General features: G+C 41.3%; 1 protein-coding gene across 4 annotated transcripts in view; it reads right to left on the minus strand.

Moving 5' to 3' along the window:
- The window catches only part of diaph3 (diaphanous-related formin 3), a 290,424-nt gene that overhangs the window by 48,776 nt on the left and 219,019 nt on the right, over positions 1 to 22,629 (minus strand). For 3 of the 4 annotated variants that reach the window (XM_060876191.1, XM_060876172.1, XM_060876182.1), the window contains 2 exons: positions 6,309 to 6,404; positions 4,517 to 4,570 (listed from right to left, as the gene is read on the minus strand). In XM_060876191.1, coding sequence (XP_060732174.1) covers positions 4,517 to 4,570; positions 6,309 to 6,404 — 150 coding nt within the window. The remainder of the gene's footprint in view (positions 1 to 4,516; positions 4,571 to 6,308; positions 6,405 to 22,629) is intronic. The other variant, XM_060876199.1, reaches the window with a different exon arrangement.

Genomic DNA, 22,629 nt, shown 5'->3' on the forward strand with positions numbered 1-22,629 from the left:
CAACAGAGACAGCACTTTTGGATGTCTCTGAGAAACTACATGCTGCTAGATCAGCCAAGCTTCATCTGTCCTCATCCTCCTTGACCTTTCAGCAGCATTTGATACAGCCAACCGCAAGACTCTCTTTTCCACCCCAGGAGTCTTGGAATTTGCAGATCAGCATGGTTTGCTTCCTACCTGGAAGGTCGCTCATATCAGGTAATATAGACGGGAGTGACATCTGTTCCATGCAGACTCTATAATGGTGTCCCACAGGGATTGGTACTTGTTAATGTCTGATGACACTCAACTTATCTTCTCCTTCCCAGCCTCAGATACCACAGCTTCTGTTTGGATCTCGGCATGTCTGGCAGACATATCATTGTTAATAGCTCGCAACCTTGGGGTAATTATGGACAATCAACTGTCCTTTTCCTCACATGTTGCTAATGTGACTCGCTCATGTCGGTTTCTTTTCTACAACATTAGAAGGATTCGGCCATTTTTGTCCACACAGGCTGCTCAGGTACTTGTTCAGTCTCTTGTAATTTTAAGACTGGATTACTACAGCTCATTACTGCCAGGTGTACATATGAATGCAATTCCTCCTCTGCAAATGATGCAAAATGCAGCTGCAGGACTTGTTTTCAACCTGCCTGCCTGAAGTTCTTCACACCACCCCACTGCTACACTCCTCCACAGGCTTCCAGTAGCTACCAAAACACTGATTCTTGTGTACAAAGTGAAAAACGGACCAGCTCCCACTTACCTCGAAGCCCTCATCACTCGCACTGCACCTCGCACCCTCAGAGCTGGAAGCCTTGCTCGACTGGTCCCACCATCTCTCAGGGTAAGAGATAAGTGTACAACAGACTCTTTTCTGTTCTGGCAAAGAGGTGGTGGAATAAACTTCCCCTAGGGACAAATGAGTCTCTGGCTATCTTCAAACGTCGGTTTAAGACCTAAATCTGTATTCATTCAGCTACAATATCATAAATGAGATCAGACACTGCTCAGGTCTGGGGTTTAGTGAGCTTGAGTTAGAGTCAGGGCTCTGTGCACACCATGTCTTCATGGAGCTCTGTGCTTTGTGCACAGGGGCATTGTCGTGATGGAACAGGGTTTGAGTCTCTTAGTTCCATTGAGGGGAAACTGTAAAGCTCCAGCTATAAAGACATAGTATATAATTCTGAGCTTCTGAGAAATCGGGTATGATTGCCAGGTGTCCACATACATTTGGTCTGCTGACAACTTATTACATTCTATATTTCTTCTATTTGTTAAGTTGGTCTTCCACCAGGTGAATGTATAGCATTAAACCCTTAAGACCAAACATATTTTCATTATTGGGCTAAACCAGACATGCCGATGATCTTGGATGGGACTTTTTAACCTGAGCTTAACAGCTTTACATAGTAGACCCACATTTGCACTAGATTATAACTGATTCTTTTTTTTTATGTCACAGAGACAAGGATAATGCAGCATGTGCCATTATCTACTGTATATGTAGAGCAAACAACTCAAATGTCAAATGAAGAAAAAAAAAGAATCAGACAAAATTGTGGTCTGCATCACCACCAGTTACCAATGAAATCCAAATACTGAGCTCTTAAACTGACAATCTGCTTCAGTAGTGGGAGTTTTATATAACGCATCATAACTCCCTAAAGTATTACACTAGTGCCTTCCAATTCCTGGTCACATCATATCAAGTTGCCATAGGAGCTCTGTAGTGTGAGATCCAATCACACAGACACCACAGCCAGAGCTGGCGTCCACTGAAATAATGGCTAGACACCGAGCTGACCAGTTCTGTGCTTAATTACAGTATCTCTTTGCAAAGATGCTTCTGTTTTAATTCTCTCTGCCATGCTGCTGGAGTGTGAAACATCAAAACCCAGGAGATCAATTACAGGAGGGTATTTACAGCAGGGAGGGAGGAGGGAGCAAAGCACCAAGGGGTTCTGATGTTCTCATCCACCCCTTTGTTTGTCACCGAGCCTGTGACCGACTGACTGATATTCGATCCTTTAATGATGATGATGATAAAGAACAAACCAGACTGAGGAACTTGCACATCAACCAGGTTTGAACAGCTGCCCCAATTTACTTTCAAGTGAAGACTACAGGTAGAAATGACAATCCTGGTCAGCCTTTTTTCAGACTTCTGGATAAATTGCATATACAAACACGTCTACTCTTAAACTGTAGCACTAACGGTATCGAAACCCAACATTCAGCATCTTTATTTCACCTTCCCCCCCAAACAGCTTTATCTGCACCATCGAAGGGCTAGAGCTTAAGCTCTGCCAACACACCACAACATGATATCTAATTGAGCTGCATTACTGTCTACTACATTAATTTGTAAAGTATCTTAACCCTAAAAAGATATAAACTTTTCCTGTACGTGTGATTAACCAGAGCTGAAAGAACAAGAGCATCTGTGCTCTATATGTAGTGTGCAACAATCTCTGTATCTGTGTGTGATTAGGTCCCCTGGCACTCAGCAGTATATTTTAATGGTTGTTCAAAATTTGCATCACATTCACATATAGAATACCTTATGTGCTATTTCCAAGGCTTTATCTGCAAAATTTACATATATGGTGTGTAACCTTGATACTGTCCATACATCATATCAGCCAGGCCCTGATACCAATTACTGAACACACATACTGTATACCTGAACAAACACAGGAGACAACACTGACACTCAAAAAGTCCCTCCTACCTGACGTAAAATCTCAGGAGAGGGAGACAGTCTCATTGCGCCGCACTGTGCAAATAACAAGTAATTAAGTTTAGGCCGTGAGGTAGAGCACTAAGGGGACCGGGGGCCTTTGCGTGCTGAGTGTGTTAGCATGTGACACTGTAGAGTTTTATTTAAAAAGCAGATGGCAGGGTGAAAATGAAGATGAATGGGACACAGTACTGGTGTGAGAAGAGAGCTAATTAGCCAGGTCTGTGGTGGGGCCTGGTGGAGGAGAGGCCTACACAGATGTAGCAAAGCCCGGGGCTTGATTACTCAGCCGGGCTGCGTTTAGAGTACAGGGAAAAGAGCTATAGTGTACTCGCTGCATTCTCAAAGAACCAAGTGTCCTCCATGAGGGATGCTTCATCAATCCCACAACGCCCAGGATGTGACAGATAAAATGAAGCAGTGAAAATGAAACAAATTCATAAGACACGTCATATGTCGTTCTCTTCCCAAACCACTCATTTAATTTATGTCATTTAATTGTATGTTTCAGAGAGAGAGAGAGAAAGAGAAAGAGAGAGAGAGAAAGAGAGAGAGACAGACATAGACAGAGAGACAGAGAGAGAGAGAGAGAGAGAGAGAGAGAGAGAGAGAGAGAGAGAGAGAGAGAGAATCCACAGTAATTGTATTCATATATGTTTGCTGTATCAGCTGCAAAGAGTCCAATCAAAAGCACTAATAGCCTAATAAGATTATATGTTTAATTATTCTAAGTGTTTCAATGATAATTATAGTGCAACCTTGATGAGGGAGCCGTTGTTGTATATCTTGTGACACACTCTAGCTCTGCTCCTACCAAACATAGCTCTCTAAAATGGAATGCAGCTTCATTAGTATATCAGTGTCTTCATGAGCACATGAACAATATGAAGATATTCAGCAGTTAGCAAATTGACACAAACAGAGCTCTGTAGTCGGTGGCAGAAACGGTACTGTATATAACAGGATATTACACTCTGCACTATCCAGCACGTACCTTAACATTTTCAGCTACAAGAGAATTGTTCTTCAGCAAAACCCTCTCCTACTGTTACCAAGGCCAACAGGATTTCAAAGTAACCATCAGACTGCATGTGAAGTGCCATTCTGACAGGTGGGCAATCAACAAGTCTCCGTGGGCAGCTCCAGAGTGCATTAACACGAAGTTGTCATCAGAGCTAAGGTATGCACATTAGCAACAATCTCCACTTAGGCAGGAAAAAGAAAAGAGGGGAAAAAACCCAACACCTACGCTAAAGCACCAATCACTACCAGCCAGGCTGAGGAGAGTTATAACTGGCCACGGGATCGGCTGAAAACACACAAAGCATACTGTAGATGTCGAAGAAAGAGAAGCAGAAAACAAATATCATACTTTAAGAAGCTTGATACATAACCAAAAATGTGCTGATGGAGAAGATCCCACAGGTCAAAGCGGGATCATGAGGCAAAAAGCACCTCACTGGCTACTGGAGTGTGCAATGTTCATGGAGACTAAAGTCTTAATCGGTATAATGAATGGTAATGTATCACAATTATGAGTCATGTTACTATGCTTGGAATACATTAGAGAAGCGGCTTGATCAATCTCAATTTCCCACAGACCCTGGAGTCTGAGGAATGAGGCAAAACTCATAATGTACATATGGTAGCAGAGACAGGAAAAAGACTAACAGCTCAGTGTTAATGAAGGAGGACTAAGGTTAGATTGCAGTATTAATGAGAAATGAAGAGTGCGGAAATGAGCCAAGCACACAGACAGGAGAAATATTTTCGGTTTGCTTTTCCATTTACCGTGGTTGCAGTCTTTCAGAACTGGCCTTTGGCTGACCATTTGAGTTGCTTCATCTGTGAAATATCAGGAAAAAAAAAAACAGAGTATGGGTGAGTTTAAGTCTGAGAAAAACAGACCTATGGGACAGGATGTGTATATGAGCAAGTTTGCGCCAATCTTTTTTTTGTAATCTTGTATGGATTCTCGAATGAGGAGCGAATTCGGTGTAGACAGATGTATAGTGAGGTATTATGAGGATTGTTTTTGGAGTTCATTTGGAGTCACTATGTATAGATCTACGAATTAATCTCCTCGGAATGATTCATAAGGGTATACTGGTCTTCTAGACGCCACTCCAGCAACAATTTATTAGTAGCGTTAGTTTAATATTATACAGATGTTATATTCTACAAATGAGTGTGTGATTATATGAGGAAGAGCGTGAGAGCTCTATTCGTGTACGGGTGTAAACATCTGCTAATATGTTGTTCGGTTGTTTATTTTTCTGTATTTGCACAGTTCCTATTTTTATGTTGAGATCTGAAAATGTCTGTGCGTCCGTAGGTGGAGCAGAGAAATGGGAGGTGCGACGTTAGACCTGGGTGCAAATCTCGCTCGGTTTCTCAAGAGCCGCATTTCGTGCACAGAGAACTTGACATAAAAAGAAGAGTTTATTGTATAAATCATCCAACTGCTTGCTAAATACAGTTTTCTGAATGCGATTATTTATAGCAAATCAGGACAGAAAGCTCAGCCGTAGCTCTTATTTGTCGCTCAGACATTGGGATAAACAGAAAGCCAGAATAATTACTGTAAGTCTTTCCAAATTTAGAGTTAATTAGTATTTAGGATTTATTATAAATTTAATTCAGGTTCAAATACACCAAAGACTTTTTACAGCCCTGACTGTCCACGGTCTCAACCTCTTTTTCTTGTTTTTTTATTGGCTCACAAGGCTGAGGACAATGAATTCACAGCTCAATTTCATTTTTGATAAAGTTGGCACAAATTAACAGCTAGCAGAAGCAAGCATGCCTTTCAGGTCCTGTGTCCTTTCCCCTTCAGTGATTTGACTTTACTTCTAGGAGAATGTTATTTGCATTCTGGCTGACTACTGCTTTATCTGAAAAGCAGAAAAGCCTAGTTTTCACATGAGTCGTGTACGTGCTGAGGATTACTGTAGATGTTGGCGTCACTGTGAGGGTAAAAAAAAAGAGAAAATGCTTCAAACCTCTGGAACAAAATGTCATTTATTTATATGAAATATTTAATTTCGTAAGATCGTATTTTGGAATTATGGTGCAAAAACTTGGCTGTTAGGAGTGTGTGTGAGAGAGTGTGTGTGTGTCTTTTTCTGAACACTAGAGGCACGGGGATGGGTTGGATGCACTCAGACCGGCGTCAGAGCGATCAGAGCAGGTCGTACTAAAAGTACTGGGCTCTGTAACCAGCTGTGACATCAGCCAGCCAGCATGAACGTCAGAGCAGGACAGCAGTCATAATAAAAGAGGAGTCTGTATCCCATGCTTTACCTTTCTGAGGAAAGGAACACGGCTCCCTGAGGCTCCATAGCGGCTCCACGGCGGCTATACTAACATGATATTACAAATTCATACTGCCCGCATGGCAGAAGCGGTCAGGGTAAGATTCATGGTGTCAGGAGTAGTGCAATATGGCAGATAGATAGCAAAGGGTTTAAGAAGAGCTTACTGAAGAAAGACTGAAGGTGCAGGCACTGCATGTCAAATGAGAGGTATAGCTAGTGTGATGGACGGAAGGGGGAGAAGACGTGATGAAAGAGATGAGACTTACCCCGGGGTCTAGGTGCTCTCTTCCGTCGGTCTCTGAAAGCAGCTCCGGATTGCAGCGCTTCCAGCAGACTGTCCATCACTCCAGTCTCATCTTTTTCTACAGAGATAGAGATTGAGAGAGGGAAAGAGAGAGAGAGAGAGAGAGAGATAGAGAGAGAGATAATCAGATGCTGCTTTCCTTTTCCATTTCACTTTCATGTCCTTGAGTGAGAGTTACCATAGCAAAGCCCACAGATTCAACACGCTAGACCATGAACAGTACATCAGAGTACAAAGCCTGGTGATTTGAGAAGCAGACAAGCCCTTAACTGGCTCATACATCACCTACAAGCCTCTCACTCTAAACAAATCCACTGCATTCGAGATTTTGTCGGCCCTCTCATAAAAAAACGGATCCAGAGTTGAAGTTGTTAACCTGAAGCCACTGGCTTTTCTGCAGCTGCCGCCTCCAGAGAAGAGACCGGCCTGAGTGGATACCACAGACCTCGAGGCAGAATAGAGGCACACTGGGCTTAAGACTGTAACTAAATCATCACAGACTACAGTACATCCCTCTGAACACACACACACACACAGCTTATCTTGTGAGAAAGGAAAAGAGGAAAACAGAAAATAAATCTGACAGAAAAGTGTTTCACAAGGTTTTCTAAAAATTTTTTTTTCCTCAGCCGTTTGCCGGAACAGCGGAAGGTTTGTGTGTGTGTTTGAGCGCACTCGGTCTTGACAGTGTAACCTCACAAATCAATCCTTTGGTATATTGATACTGAACATGTAGAAAGAAAAGAAACATACACGCACACATGCACACTCGGATGGTGGAAAAAAGATTTCAAGCTTTAAGAACAAAAACCGACTGAATCATGGTCTGTAGCTTTCTTTAGTCCGGTCTGTAAGCTCCTTCTCATTGTAGGCATTATAAAAAAGAAATGCATTTTCTTTCCATCACACACATTACTGGGATTTACATTTAGCAAATAAATGAATCAGTTAACTGCTAATAGACTAGCTCACATTTATCAGGTAGACAGCAGTGAGATTTCAGAATATCAGTCTCGATTTGCTTCTTGTGTTCACTTTATACTTGATCATATAGTATCAGCAAGCAGTGGCATTAATCACATAATCTAATCTGAGGCACTGGCTGTTGTTTTAAAGCCTTGAATGGTTAAATTGAACTAACTGTCAACAGTTTTATTATCAATTAATCCATTCACTATTTAATGAACATTTACAGTGATAAATTGTAGTCGTGTGTTTTTTTCCAAGTATATTGATTGTATCTGTGTTAAAGGTGGGGTCTCCGTTGTTTGAGAAATGCTTCAGAAGGCCGCCAAACAAAACAAAAACAAAAACATGTAGCCAATGAGCAGAAAGGGGCGTGTCTTGTCAATATGGGCGGAGAGAGTGTTCAGTGCGCGGGTGTGATATTAGCAGAAAGCGGTTTTAACATTAACATGGAGGATAAAAACAAAGAAAGAAAGCGAAGAAAGGCTTACGATAAGACAAGCAGTAGGACCCGTGTTAATATAGGATCAGCTTTCCAGCGCTGGAGAGAACTGAAGGAGCGGGAAGTTGGCCGCATATTCACAGATTGGAGTTTCCCGAGTCAATAACTCCTGAGCTAAACGCTGTTACTACACAAATAACACCTCTTTTCTATCGTAGTAATGTAGAGAGGCAGCTACAACCGCGTTTTGCTAGTAACAGCGTTTAGCTCAGGAGTTATTGACTCGGGAAACTTAAGACGCGGAGGTCGCTTTTTTCCTTCTCGATAGGTGAGTAACGTTGGTTTTGCTTTGTTTCACAGAACTAATATATGCCGTCCTTTGCATGATTATGCTTGTGTGTCATTTTTGCTTGTTTGTTTATCTGCAATCGTATTGTTCTTCCCTTCAGCTATGACAGACACATTTCTTTCCATTAGTTGCCTGGGTTACGTATGTATGTGTGGGTGGAGCTATCAATACAGGGGTGGGACCCATTTGGGTTGGGGCGTGTTTGTTTTGGTGATTTCAAATGTCAACTTTGGCTTTCAAACAACGGACACCCCACCTTTAAGTTACTCAAAGGTGACAGATTAAAGCGACAGATTAAACCTACCAAGCTACTTCGATTGTTAGCCAAGATCTGTTCTGTAAGAGCTTCTATGGTTTACGTCATCTCTTTTTTCAATGCTGGATTGCTTTATATAATACGAGTACAACTACAGCTTAGACAGCTTTTTATTTCTCACCCAATAATGAATGGGCAGGGTTTAAAATGATAAAAAGACAGTCATCCACCAGGTGGTCTTATTTAAAGTGACATTTAATGCAGGCTTCATTTAGGAATCCCAACAGTATGATATACAGTCACTGGTTCAAACATCTGTTTACACGACGTGTCCCTCACGTGTGTTTATAAGGAGAAGATAGTAAAGTAGTGAGGAGAAGGACAAAGCCTTGCTATAGCACATGACGGTGTTCTCATTCAGTATATATATATATATATATATATATATATATATATATATATATATATATATATATATATATATATTTTCTTCTCTCAATTGTGAAGGTAAAAATGGATAGATGTTCACAGAGATGTTCACAAGCCATTTTGGGCTTTAAAACCGTTCGTACTGGACATTTCTGCAATGGTAATGAAAGGAAAGTCAATAAATAAATCAATAAAATATAATCTGATAACCCTCTGATGATGCCACAGCCAGAGGGAAAGGGGATGTCTACATGACAGCTCTAGACTGAGTATTACAGCTACTCAGAATACATAGTTAAATTCATACATTTTATACAAACTATTCATCAAGTTATAGTTTATATCTACTGCATAATTAACATCCCACACCAATCAGCAATTCCTTTATTCTAACTCCAAATGTGATTATTTCCTGTATAATTTACCTGCTTGCTAGCAATCAATATAACAATCCATCAATAATTTCTTTTTTTTTTTAGAAATTTCTTTTAAGTCCTCTTTTCTCTTCTTACACTGCAGACTACATCACGCTCCTTTCCATAGGCGTTAATGACATGGGTCTGGGTGATATTGGCGAGGGGGCAAATAATATAGTGCAGCAGGGCCTCAATCAACAGCTATTCTTTAAGTGTGTAGCGAAAGAGAGAGGGGGCAGGACAGATAATTGTGGGGTAGGAACGATCTTCTTCAAATGAAATACAGAAATATAATATTGATAGGAACAAACTCAAACAATATTTGGCAGCCTATATAGCTACGGGGGAAGGAGAATTTATTTACACACACACACACACACCATCCATTCATCATTCTACACACCCACTGACTGTACAGTGTAATAAAAAGTAACCATGGTGTCAAGGTCAAATATTACTCACATCCCTTCCTTTTCACTCGGTCCTCATCATTGCTCAGAACGAACATGTTGGATTATAGAGCTTTGTGTGTATAAACACACACACGCCTGAAATCTGCATGGTTTATTTTTACTCCGCATCGCAGGACTACGAGTGTACGTCAGCGTATGTCTGTGCTAAAAAGAACGCAGTAAAACCAGGCTTGAATGTCAATCACTTAAAGTATTGTTAAACACTGGGGGAGTAGCACAGAAAACCAAACCCCACAAACCTCAACCAATCACAGCACAGCCTGAGTGTGCATGCCAGAAGACACCCACGTCATTACCAAGCTTAGTGCTGAACTCGTCTGCGCTCAATCCAATCTCATCCAGGCCAATTACAAAACACTGTGGTCCGGCGTCTATGTCCTGAACGCTTAATCCAGAGAAAAGATTAGGATGGAATGAAAAAAAGAGAAGGGAGAGTAATAATATTTGACCTTAACACCATGGTTGCTTTTTATTACATTGTACAGTACTGTACAGTCAGTGGGTATATAGAATGATGGATGGAAGGACGGATGAGTGGATGGGTGGGTGTTTGAGCGTTGAGGTGGAAGAGAAATAAGAGAATAAGAACAAGTCGGAGGAAAAACAGAAAGAGATAAGAGAGATAGAGGAAGGTGCAGCCTGCTGGGCCACTGATGGAGGAGACAGAAAGGGTGAGAAGAGTTTAATAACAGAGAATGAAGGGGATGTGGAGGTGTGAGAGAAACACATGTGGGATGATTTAGTGGCTAAAAAGACTGCACCAGGCCGATCGGTGTGGACTTTAGCCTCTCTGCTTTCTTTATTAAGATTCAGAATTAAATGTCGTTACACGTCTAAATTCTACTAAACATAAATTCTAATTTGAATTTGCAAATTAGTTGAAAATAAAAGTCATCACGATACCTGTGATATCCCAGAATCCCTGTATTGTCACATAACTTAGCATGATATTGATATTATACCTCCATATATTGCCCAGGCTCATGATTAATGAAGGCAATCAAATCAAAGCAAAGCAGACTGCATGCTGTGCTCTGTGAAAAATATCACAATAAGAAACTTCAGCAGCTTTCTACAACGCAAGAAACCCGATAATCTGTTTTCAACATACGGCAGGTAAAATAAGTATTGAACACCACACCGTTTCTCTCAGTAAATATATTTCTAAAGGTTCTGTTGACATGAAATTTTCACCAGATGTTGGTATCAACCCAAGAAATCCATAAATACAAAGAAAGCAATACGAATAAGTTCAGACGTTAAGATATGTAGTAAAATAGAATGACACGAGGAAAAAGTAGAGAGAGAGAGAGAGAGAGAGAGAGAGAGAGAGAGAGAGAAAGAGGGAGGAACAGAGAGACAGAGAGAGAGAGAGAGAGAGAGAGAGAGAGAGAGAAAGAGGGAGGAACAGAGAGACAGAGAGAGAGAGAGAGAGAGAGGAATAGAGGGGGGGGGGGGGAGGTGAGAGAGAGAGAGAGAGTGTGTGAATGAGAGAGAATAGCCGAGATATAGAATGGCTGAGACAATCAACTGACTTGAATCCAATAGAAAATCTATGGAATGAACTTAAGATCAGCGTTCATAGAAGACGACTATGGAACCTTCAAGATTCGAAGAAAATCACACCTGAGCAAAGCATGTGACTAGTTTCACAATACAGGAGGCACCATGAAGCTACCAAGACTACCAACCAACCCTCCTTTAAAGAATTAAAGGAGGGGTCTCCGTTGTTTGAAAGCCGATGTTGACATTTGAAATCACCAAAACAAACACGCCCCTAACCCAAATGGGTCCCACCCCTGTTTTGATAGCTCTGGCCCACACAAGTATAACCCAAGTATAACCCAGGCAACTATTATGGCGGAACCTGCTGGGGCAGCTGACCGAGGGTATATTTTTTTTCAATAAATAAACTCAATGAACTATACTATGGTAATACAAATGTGTTTTTGTAGTACTGTGTGTTGTACCGTGAAAGGTTTAGCTCCGTTTCACGTGGAAGACGTTCAGTTCTCTCCAGCGCCGGAAAGCTGATCCTATATTAACACGGGTCCTACTTCTTGCCTTATCGTAAGCCTTTCTTTCTTTGTTTTTATCCTCCATGTCAATGTTAAAACCGCTTTCTGCTAATGTCACACATGCGTACTGAACTTTCTCTCCGCCCATATTGACAAGACACGCCCCTTTCTGCTCATTGGCTACACGTTAGTTTTGTTTTTGTTTTGTTTGGCGACCCAACGCAGTTTTCTGAAGCATTTCTCAAACAACGGAGACCCCACCTTTAAATAAATATCAGTAAGCATGTTCAAATATTTTGATTCCATGTTATTGCACATAATTTCTGCACTTTTTTGTTTTGGGTTATTACTGACATCTGGTGAAAATGTCATGTCAACAGCACCTTTAGAAATATATTGACTGATAAAAATGGTGACATGTTCAATACTTATTTTTTGCGCAGTAAATCTCAGCTCAAGAAGTATGCAGATCACAGCAGCAAACGATGTTATTGTGAAAGATAGCTAGGTTAAAATCTCTTCAGACAACACTAGGTGTACTCCACTGAGGCTCTACTACAGCCGAGGTAACTAAACTAATTAACTTCATTTATAATCAGTCAAGAAGGGACCTAGTGCATGAACCTGCATGGGCAACATGAACAGAGCAAGATGTCTCATCCCACAGAAAGCTAATACAAGTAGAGCTATCAGACATCTGTGCCTGAACGGAGCACAAAAGGTGTCAGATGTCTTAAAGGAGCTCGTACAGAAGGTGAAATATAACCTGATCAAACACGACACAAAAAAGCCTAAGAGCTTTCTGACAAAATGGAGACACTAAAATACAAAATGTTCTCATCAGTAAGAGGTCTATAATTGCCTCCTCCCTGACCTTTGCAAATCCCCATATTGAGCTCTTTTCTCTTTCACATCAGACCTTACAAACAGATACACAGAGCTGATCTCGGCTTCCCTACCCACCTTGTGACGGCGTGTCGAAATGCCAGCTGCCGATCTGATCAAATGCGCACGCCGTGGATTTCAAGTCATTTTTAAACCATAAAGGTCAACCATTCCTGTTCTTCTGACAAAAGGATCAGGATGCTTGTTATATCTTTAACATGCCGAATAGACGGAATTCAGAGGCTGTATCCTGGTACATCTGCACTGGAATGTTTTCCTATTTACACATACACAAATGCAATAACGCCATCATGAAGGGGATCTTGGATTATATCTAATCTATTATCCCCAAATTCATAGATATTTTGGGTTTCATGAGATGTCTACATACTAAATCACTTCACTGCAAATTAACGAGGTGTGATTTTAGTCACGAAAAAGACATACTTTTTTCAGTAAAGGTTTGTGGGTATAAAGTGTATTGGTGAACTGGGATATTTGGATGTTGTCACTCGTGCATTCACTCATGATTCTTGAAGGTGGACTGACTGGTAAAGGTATTATGCAAATTATCTGTCAGTATTTTCTGATAACATGCTGCATTCATCTTGACATAAATTTTTACTAACTTCCCGGTGCCCCTGGAGCTCACACAGCCCCAAAACATCAGAGATCCACTGCCATGCTTTATCTGTCCACTCACCTCCAAAAAGCATAGGATGTGATGATTACTTGCTTCGTCAAGCCAATATCAAAGTTTGTCGCAAGGAACTTTACAAATCTAGTTACAATTACAATCGTCACGAGTGTGGAAACGTCCCTTTAATAGCCATTTAAAGCACTGTGCGTTGACCTGTGTGTTTATAATGTGGCCAAACATTCAAGTTGTTTAGGTGATTTCAGTTAGGTTTTAAAAAGTCAACTACAGTATTACACTTTTTCCACCAAAAAGAACCGGGTGCTGGCTCAGAGCTAGCACTGGTGCTGATTCAAAGTTGGTTCCATTGGCGAACCTTCTAAGAACCGGTTTGCCTTTCCATCGGTTAGAGAGCCATCACAGAGCCGAGTCTGACATTACTGTATATGTGTCACGTTTCCCAGCAGCGTTAGCGCAGCAGCGGCAAACACAAACCCAACATCAACAATAGCGGATGTTTTTTACTGTTAATGCTCATGGCTTTGTGAACCTACATTGGCATCCAAACGCGGCAAACCCAACATGTACGTGCAGCTCCATGTAATTTGTATAAACGGAGGTTGTAATCGAGAAAGTACATAACATTATTTTATCATTAGCACAGAAAAAAGTTAGCCTCAGCATGTAGCTACCTACTATCATGTGTGCTGATCATATTGTGGCAAAGTAAAAGTGTATTAAACAAATTATACTTAAGGTACATTATCAAATGCGCTAACAGTAGCCCTGCCCCCAGCCCCGGTTCTTAAGTCTAGACCAGCAACATTTTGGTGCTACTTAAGAACCACTTTTCCTGGTTCAGAGCCAGTGCTTTGGCTGTCAAAAAAGAAAGAACGGGTTCTAAATTAGGCTCCAAACCAGCACTCAAACTGCCTCGGTGGAAAAGGAGCATATGTGATCATTAATGATTTCACTTGACCACAATCGTTAAAATATAAAATTATTTTGCATTAGTAGTCATATTTTCCAAATAAATGTTAAACAATTTCTTTCAGGGTATGCAAACTTTTGAGCACAACTTTATAGTTATAGAAGCAGAAGCAGATCCAGTCATCACCCCTTTTGAGTCTGGTTCCTCTCGATGCCAACATCTCGTCTGTCTTGGTCATTTAACTGAAAACCAAATTGGTGTCCGGATGCCTTATTTTGTATTGTAGGCTGTTGTTAAAAGCAACTTCTAAGGCTCACTCATAAGGTGTTTTGAACTAAATAACAGCAATGCGACAGGCAGCCATTCGTTTTATATCCGCTCTCGTTGATGTGCATTAAGACGTTATGAAGAAGATTGCAGGTTTCTTTACCAGCGAGTATTTATAGCTAGTGCAGTTTGCTTGTGCTTCTAACATGTAAATAGCCAATTGAAACCTACACATGGTCTCAAACCACCAATCTGCACAATGATTATTGTGTTATTAAGTTATTAATATTAAGGGGCAGTGGTGGCTCAAGTGGTTAAGGTTCTGGGTTGTTGATTGGATGATCGGGGTTCAAGGCCCAGCACTGCCAGGCTGCAACTGTAGGGCCCTTGAGCAATGCCCTTAACCCTCCCTGCTCCAGGGGTGCTTTATCATAGCTGCCCCAGCACTCTGACCCCAACCTCCTCAGTTAGGGTATGTGAGGAAAAGAATTCCACTGTGCTGTAATGCATATGTGGCGATAATAAAGGTTTCTATGCCACATTTTTATTACGTTTAACTACTCAGAAGATTCTAGTACATTTAACTTTCACAGCTAATCTGCTAGTAAAGCTAATAAAGATGGATAGATGTCCACAAGCTACAACAGCAGCACTCCGTGTTCACAAAAAAAATGAGCAAGTTAGTGTGAAAGCAGAGGTTCTTATACTGAGCCAACGGTACAACTGAGGTCAAGTGCCAAATTGAGACGTATTCGGGAAACTGAACAGAATTAACAGACAGCTAACCGTGTCCGAAATATATGCGGTTCTCAAATCTGAGAAAGTCTACAGTGTTTTAATTTTCCTCGAGTCTGTTCTTATATAGTTTTTCCTTTACTGACTCTAGTCTATATTGAGTGTGTTCTGTGGCAGTCAGGGTCAGAGTTCAACACTTCAGGGATTCTCCAGAATCCACCATGAATCTTCCCCAGAGGAGAAGACATTTGAGCAGAGTTTTTTTTAAACTTCAGTTCTAATTTTGTCTGATCTGATGCCTCAGAATAAAAGGCATTACTCTTTTTCCAGTGTGCTCTATCTCTAGCTCCTAAATCACTACCCTTTGTGTGTGTCTGCAAACATATTACAGAAGTAAAAATAGTGCAGAGCTTTAGTTTGTGCAGCAATTTATCATACAATTCCTTTAGCAAACGACTTCATGCACAGCCAAAAAGGTCTCCCTGTACACAGTGCTGCGCCCGCTGCAGGTACCTCGCATTACCACAGCACTTTAATTGACAGTCACCGTGGAGACAAAGCAGGGAGGTGGCAACGGTAACCTGGAAACAAAAAAGCTCCTATTTGTGCTACTACTGATTTCTGACAGGAAAGAGAGGAAGCAGACAGACAACATTAAAACTGTGTGTGAGTATTGTGTGTGTGTGTGTGTGGGGGGGGGGGGGGGGGTTTAAAAGGGGAGAGAGAGGTGAAGAGGAATAGAGAGTGAGAAAGAGAGAGGGGTAGAGGAGTAGAGAGAGTGTGAGAGATGAAGAGGACGAGAGGGAGAGAGAGAGGAATATATATAGAGAGCGGAATATATATAGATATATAGAGAGCGAGAGAGAGAGAGAGAGAGAGAGGGAGAGAGAGAGGGAGAGAGAGAGAGAGAGGGGTAGAGGAAGAGAGCATGGATATATATATATATATATATATATATATATATATATATTATATATATATATATATAGATAGATATATATATATATATATATATAGAGAGAGAGAGAGAGAGAGAGAGAGAGAGAGAGAGAGAGAGAGAGAGAGAGAGAGAGAGAGGGAGGGAGGAGAGGGAGGGGGGGAGGGAGGGAGAGAGAGAGAGAGAGAGAGAGAGGTGAAGAGAGTAAGGCAGCAAAACCATGACCAATGTATTTGTAGGAACAAATTGGTCATTCTTTTCATTATCTGTAGGAACAAGGCTGACTTTATACATTTTAAATTGATCCATTAGGAGTCAGAAGAGAAAAGGACAAGGTTATAAATATAAGAGGTGTGGCTCTCGAGTAGAGCAGAGAAACAACACAAGGATACAAAACCACAATGTACCCATGTGTCTGTTGTATATCTAATCAGCTGTAGCTGTGTGTGGCCTGCGATAGGGCAGGCTGCTGATTGGTTGTTCACACAAATATTACACAGAAAAAAGCGTGAACATATAAACATATAAATATAAAACATATAAAACACAACAAATGGTCTGATTCCTTTATCGGCGAAGCAACATCATTTAATTCACCAGGTCAGGGATGAAGAGCACTTCAAATAGTGTCAGTGCACAAAAGTGCTAATCGTGAAGAACAAGGACTTTAGTTAACATCTAGAGGAAGTTCATTCCACCACCTATGTGCCAGAAGGTGATGGGTACCCAGAGAGATATTAGGACCAGTCGAGCAGTGCTGGATGATCTGAGGGTGTGATATGATGATTTTTGCTATTCAGTGTTTTAAATGTGATGAGGGCAGATAAAGGAAGCCAGTGGAGGGAGTGGGGCAGTGGAGTGGTGCGGGCTCCAGTAGTCTGGTCTCGAAATGACAAGAGACTGAACAAACACCTGAGTGGCCCTGGTGGATAGAAATGGACAAATCTTTTTATTTGTAAAGGAGAAATCGATGTGAAGGTGTCGGTGTAGCGATGTGAAAGGAGAAGGTCAGTCCATGGTCCATCATGCTGAATTATTGTTCAGACATTTATATTAAGTGCACAGTGTGGTTACGTTCTCAAATCTGATTGGTCAGAAGGTGTGCATTATGTTTTGGACAGTATTTCAAGTTGTTCAATAAGAGCAGCAGGTTAATATTCATGTGCTCGTTCGATATCGTTATCATTTCTACTGTAACGGTGACATGTACAGTGGACGCTCCACATATTACATATTGTAAACACTAAATACTGTATAAGAAATAATGCAATTAAATTATATGTACAGAGTAAAACCAAAATTCATTCTCTCTTTCTTTCTCTCTCTCATCTCCGTCTCGTCTCCCTGTCTGTCTGATCTCCCTGTCTGTCTGTCTCATCTCCCTCCCTGTCTGATCTCCCTCCCTGTCTGTCTGTCTCATCTCCCTCCCTGTCTGTCTGTCTGTCTCATCTCCCTCCCTCCCTGTCTGTCTTATCTCCCTCCCTGTCTGTCTGTCTCATCACCCTCCCTTCCTCCCTGTCTCATCTCCCTCCCTCCCTGTCTGTCTGTCTCATCTCCCTCCCCGTCTGTCTGTCTCATCTCCCTCCCCGCCTGTCTGTCTGTCTCATCTCCCTCCCCGTCTGTCTGTCTGTCTCATCTCCCTCCCCGTCTGTCTGTCTCATCTCCCTCCCCGTCTGGCTGTCTCATCTCCCTGTCTGTCTGGCTGTCTCATCTCCCTGTCTGTCTAGCTGTCTCATCTCCCTGTCTGTCTAGCTGTCTCATCTCCCTGTCTGTCTGGCTGTCTCGTCTCCCTGTCTGTCTGGCTGTCTGGTCTCCCTGTCTGGCTGTCTGGTCTCCCTGTCTGGCTGTCTGGTCTCCCTGTCTGGCTGTCTCTCGCTCTCTCTCTCTCTCTGAGAGTTTTCTGCCATAGACAAGTCTTCCTGTTACGAAGAACCATGACAAGCTGAGGGTTTATTTATTATTATTAAACTTTAAAAAAAGGGGGGAAAAGAACAAAAAAGAGGCTGATTAGAGAACAACTGTTTATAGCTGCTATAATAACAATGAACAGAAAAACAGAGACTAACTTAATTTGCAGTAAGAAAGGAAGTAAACGTTCCTGTATGTGATGTTAAAGACGTAAAACTCATGATGTGTTATCGGTAAATCCTCAACTTCAGGGAGGTTGTTTAGTTTCCTTTAACTTCATCTCCAGTTGTTTTTTTTCTAACTTATTTTAGAATGTTATATTTTGTACAAATGCTTTAACAATTCAACTATTTTTTATTTCAGACTTTCCTCACTTGGTTGAAATTAACATAATTCTTTATAAATGTCACTGCTATAGTAAAAAAAATCTGGGATTTCAGCATTAATTTTGCTGAAGCTAATTTACTCCGGTCTGTCAAACAGCCAAGCAGACCAGCGCACGATGCTGATTATTAAAGTGAAACATGAAAAGAAACAGAAGTGGTTTAACAACAGTCACTTAAAATTACACAAGAACAGATTTGACTGATGACTGATCCAGAATCTTCTAATTTATGACCGGGGACAACAAAAGAGAAAAAAACATAAAAACGGCGTAATGACGATTAACGTGTTACAGTCGTCTCTTAAGTTCCACTGGTTATTTTTTTTGTGCAGCAAAAGTAACGCATGGAACAAACATGCGAGAGAGCAAGAGGGAATAAAAGAAATAACTAGGACAAGAGTCTTGTATGTGACGATTCAGAAAGAGAGGTGAAGAGGAATAGAGAGTGAGAAAGAGAGAGGGGTAGAGGAATAGAGAGAGTGTGAGAGATGAAGAGGAAGTGAGAGAGAGAGAGAGAGAGAGAGAGAGAGAGAGAGAGAGAGAGAGAGAGAGAGAGAGAGAGAGAGAAAAGAGACACAGAGGAAGAGACAGAGAAATACAGTAAAAAAAAAGATAGCGTGAGAGAGCAATAAAGACAGAGAGAAAGAGGGAGAGATAGTGAGCGAGTGAGAGAGAGACAGAGAGAAAGAAACAGAACAGAGAGAGAGACAGAGAAAGAAACAGAAGAGAGAGAGACAGAGAAAGAAACAGAAGAGAGAGAGACAGAGAGACACAGAGAGAAAGAAACAGAACAGAGAGAGAGACAGAGAAAGAAACAGAACAGAGAGAGAGAGAGACACAGAGAAAGAAACAGAACAGAAAGAGACACAGAGAGAAAGAAACAGAAGAGAGAGACACAGACAAAGAAACAGAACAGAGAGAGACACAGAGAGAAAGAAACAGAACAGAGAGACACACAGAGAGAAAGAAAGAGAGACAGAGCGAGAGACACACAGAGAGAAAGAAAGAGAGACAGAGTGAAAGACACACAGAGAGAAAGAAACAGAACAGAGAGAGACACACAGAGAGAAAGAAACAGAACAGAGAGAGACACACACAGAGAAAGAAACAGAACAGAGAGAGACACACACAGAGAAAGAAACAGAACAGAGACACAGAGAGAAAGAAACAGAATAGAGCGAGAGAGACACACAGAGAGAAAGAAACAGAACAGAGAGAGACACAGACAGAGAGAAAGAGACAGAGCGAGAGAGTGAGAGAGCAGTAAGATTAGAAGCTAATAGGTGTAACAAACAGGTGTGAGATACGACACAGTTCTAACTCAGAAGACAAAGTCGAGCACCACTCACTCCTGCTCTGATATCCCTTCCTTTTCCTGCCTTTCCTCATTTCCCTCTAATTCCCGACACTGTATGTCACTAAATGGACAGATCAGGAGCAAAAGCATACACAAGATCAGACTAGTGTGAGCTCCTAACAAGCTGTACTACTGAATACATGTCCTCCTGCACTGCTCCTTGTCCCTAAGTGAGGAGGCGCTGCTCTAAAGCAAGCATTGTTCATGCTGCAGGCGTCAGGTAGCTGTTAGGTGTGTGATCGTGTGCGGAATCAGAAACATGGCTAATCGTGGTGTGGGAGCCAGACACTGTGACACACTCTTCTTTCTGTCTGCTTTCGGAAAACACAGCCACTTTCGCTCCACCAGGTAACACTCATCCATTCAGCCTGTCAAAACAAATTCGCTGCTTAAATGCTGCTGTTTACAATGTTTACAACTGACCAAAAAAAAACAACAACTGAATTTCATTTACTGCGTTCGGTTAAATAAGTGTTTTTTTAATACTGGGTCCATAGAGTGCTGCATAATAATAATAATAATAATAATAATAATAATAATAATAATAATAATAATAATAATAATTTAATTCTAACTTTATATTTTTATTTAAACATTAACATTGTTATTCAGTTTCTACAGTATACTTCTGTAAAGCTGCTTTGAGACAATGTCAGTTGCTTTTTTTTCCTACACAACCTTTATTTATATTTATTTATTAGCTTCTTTATTAGTCCTTCATTTCTCCTCATGTCTTTTGTCATGATATTCTTTACTCTCATCAGTCAGCCATGTTAGGAGTTGATCTGAATGATCTGTTGGGCTGATGGCATGATGTCCATGTTGTGAACTGTCACAGCAAACTTTTCTGTCACAATATCTCTGTTATATTTCTGTCCCAATAACTCTGTTAAGCAGCAAATAAGACAGAGAGAGAGAGAGAGAGAGAGAGAGAGAGAGAGAGAGAGAGAGAGAGAGAGAGAGAGAGAGAGAGAGAGAGAGAGAGAGAGAGAGTGAGTGACAGAGAGATGAGAGAGAAAGTAAGAAAGAGAGACAGAGTAAGAGAGCGAAAGAGAGAGCGAGACAGAGAGATGAGAGAGAGATAGGGAAAGAGAGCGAGACAGAGAGATGAGAGAGAGAGAATAAGAGACAGAGAGATGAGAGAGAGAGAATAAGAGACAGAGAGATGAGAAACAGAAAAAGAGAGAGTGACAGAGAGAGACAGAGATGAGAGAGAGTGACAGAGAGAGAGAGAGAGAGAGAGAGAGAGAGAGAGAGAGAGAGAGAGAGAGAGAGAGAGAGAGAGAGAGAATAAGAGACAGAGAGATGAGAAACAGAAAAAGAGAGAGGGAGAGAGTGACAGAGAGAGAGAGAGCGAGAGAGAGAGATGAGAGAGAGAGAATAAGAGACAGAGAGATGAGAAACAGAAAAAGAGAGTGACAGAGAGAGACAGAGATGAGAGAGAGTGACAGAGAGAGAGAGAGAGAGAGAGAGAGAGAGAGAGAGAGAATAAGAGACAGAGAGATGAGAAACAGAAAAAGAGAGAGGGAGAGAGTGACAGAGAGAGAGAGAGCGAGAGAGAGAGAGATAAAGAGCTGAATTTCTGTTTAACCCTGTTAAACATTAAACCTTTCACTCTTTCTCTTCGCCACACATATTCTCTCTCTCTTACCTTCCTCTCACTCCTGCCACCATGTCAAGCTGTTTTAAACTCAGGTGACTTTCAGTCTTAACCCAGTCTGCTCTCTGTCTGAATCTCTCCATGTTCTAGCTCCAGTGTGAACGTTAAGAAAATGCTGATGTGTAATTTGTCAGTTGACAAACACGCCTCCTGAGGAGAGCACCCTGGGACATAATGCAGGGGATTTATCACACAGTAGGTCTGCAGACACAAAAACAAACCCAAAGTGTGTGTGCGCACTTTATTGTTCTCACAGTAATAACGCATTCAATAGAACACATGGATGAAGAGAAAAACAAGATGTACTGAACAATTTTGTAAACATGACAAGCTATAATAAGATGTAGCTTTTGTCTCTCTCTCTCACACACACACACAGACAGACACAAACACACACTCACAGACAGACACACACACAGACAGACACACACAGACACAGGCACACACAGACAGACAGACACAGACACAGGCACACACAGACACACATACAGACACACACAGAGACAGACACACAAACATAGACAGACACACACTCACAGACAGACACACACAGACAGACACAGACAGACACAGACACACACACACTGTTAGTTGTCATGATGCCATAATTAAGTGATATCTCCAGAGTGATAGAGCTGTACTGCAGATACTGTCATTACAACAACAGCCTGCAGTAACATTACGCTCTAACAAACTATTGTTAGAACTGGAATTTCATCTAGGAAACTGTCAGAGAAACAGGAAAAGTCCCAGTGATGAAATTGTCATCACTTGTCCAATCACATTAGTGGATCAGTGCTAACTGTAGTATAACTCTGAGTAGCGCTCTCTACTGTCCACCTGCTGGAGACTGATTTCATTACAGATCGAGTTCAAAGCTTTAGGAGACCCGGATACTCAGGCTGATGTAAAAAATGCTATTATGGCTGCTAGTGCATATCAGGTCAGTTTCACTGATTCTATTCTGATGGAATAACATAACCAGTGAAGCTGCAGAAACTCATTCATACAGAGGATTAGCCCTCTTTTAAAACGCTTATCTCTCTCGTCCTCAGCATTGTGGAGAAAGCGTTAAATTCTCCTCCTGCTCAATTCTTTTCGCTTCGAATAAACTTTCAGTCCTCAAACCTGAGTTCACCAGTCCATATAAAACATGATTACTGTTAATGAGGCATGATTACTCCTATTGCTCTGTATTGAAGGGGCAGCAAAACATTTCCCATATACCTACA

The sequence above is a fragment of the Tachysurus vachellii genome, chromosome 1 (genome assembly GCF_030014155.1).
Source record: "Tachysurus vachellii isolate PV-2020 chromosome 1, HZAU_Pvac_v1, whole genome shotgun sequence".
In the NCBI taxonomy this organism is placed as follows: domain Eukaryota; kingdom Metazoa; phylum Chordata; class Actinopteri; order Siluriformes; family Bagridae; genus Tachysurus; species Tachysurus vachellii.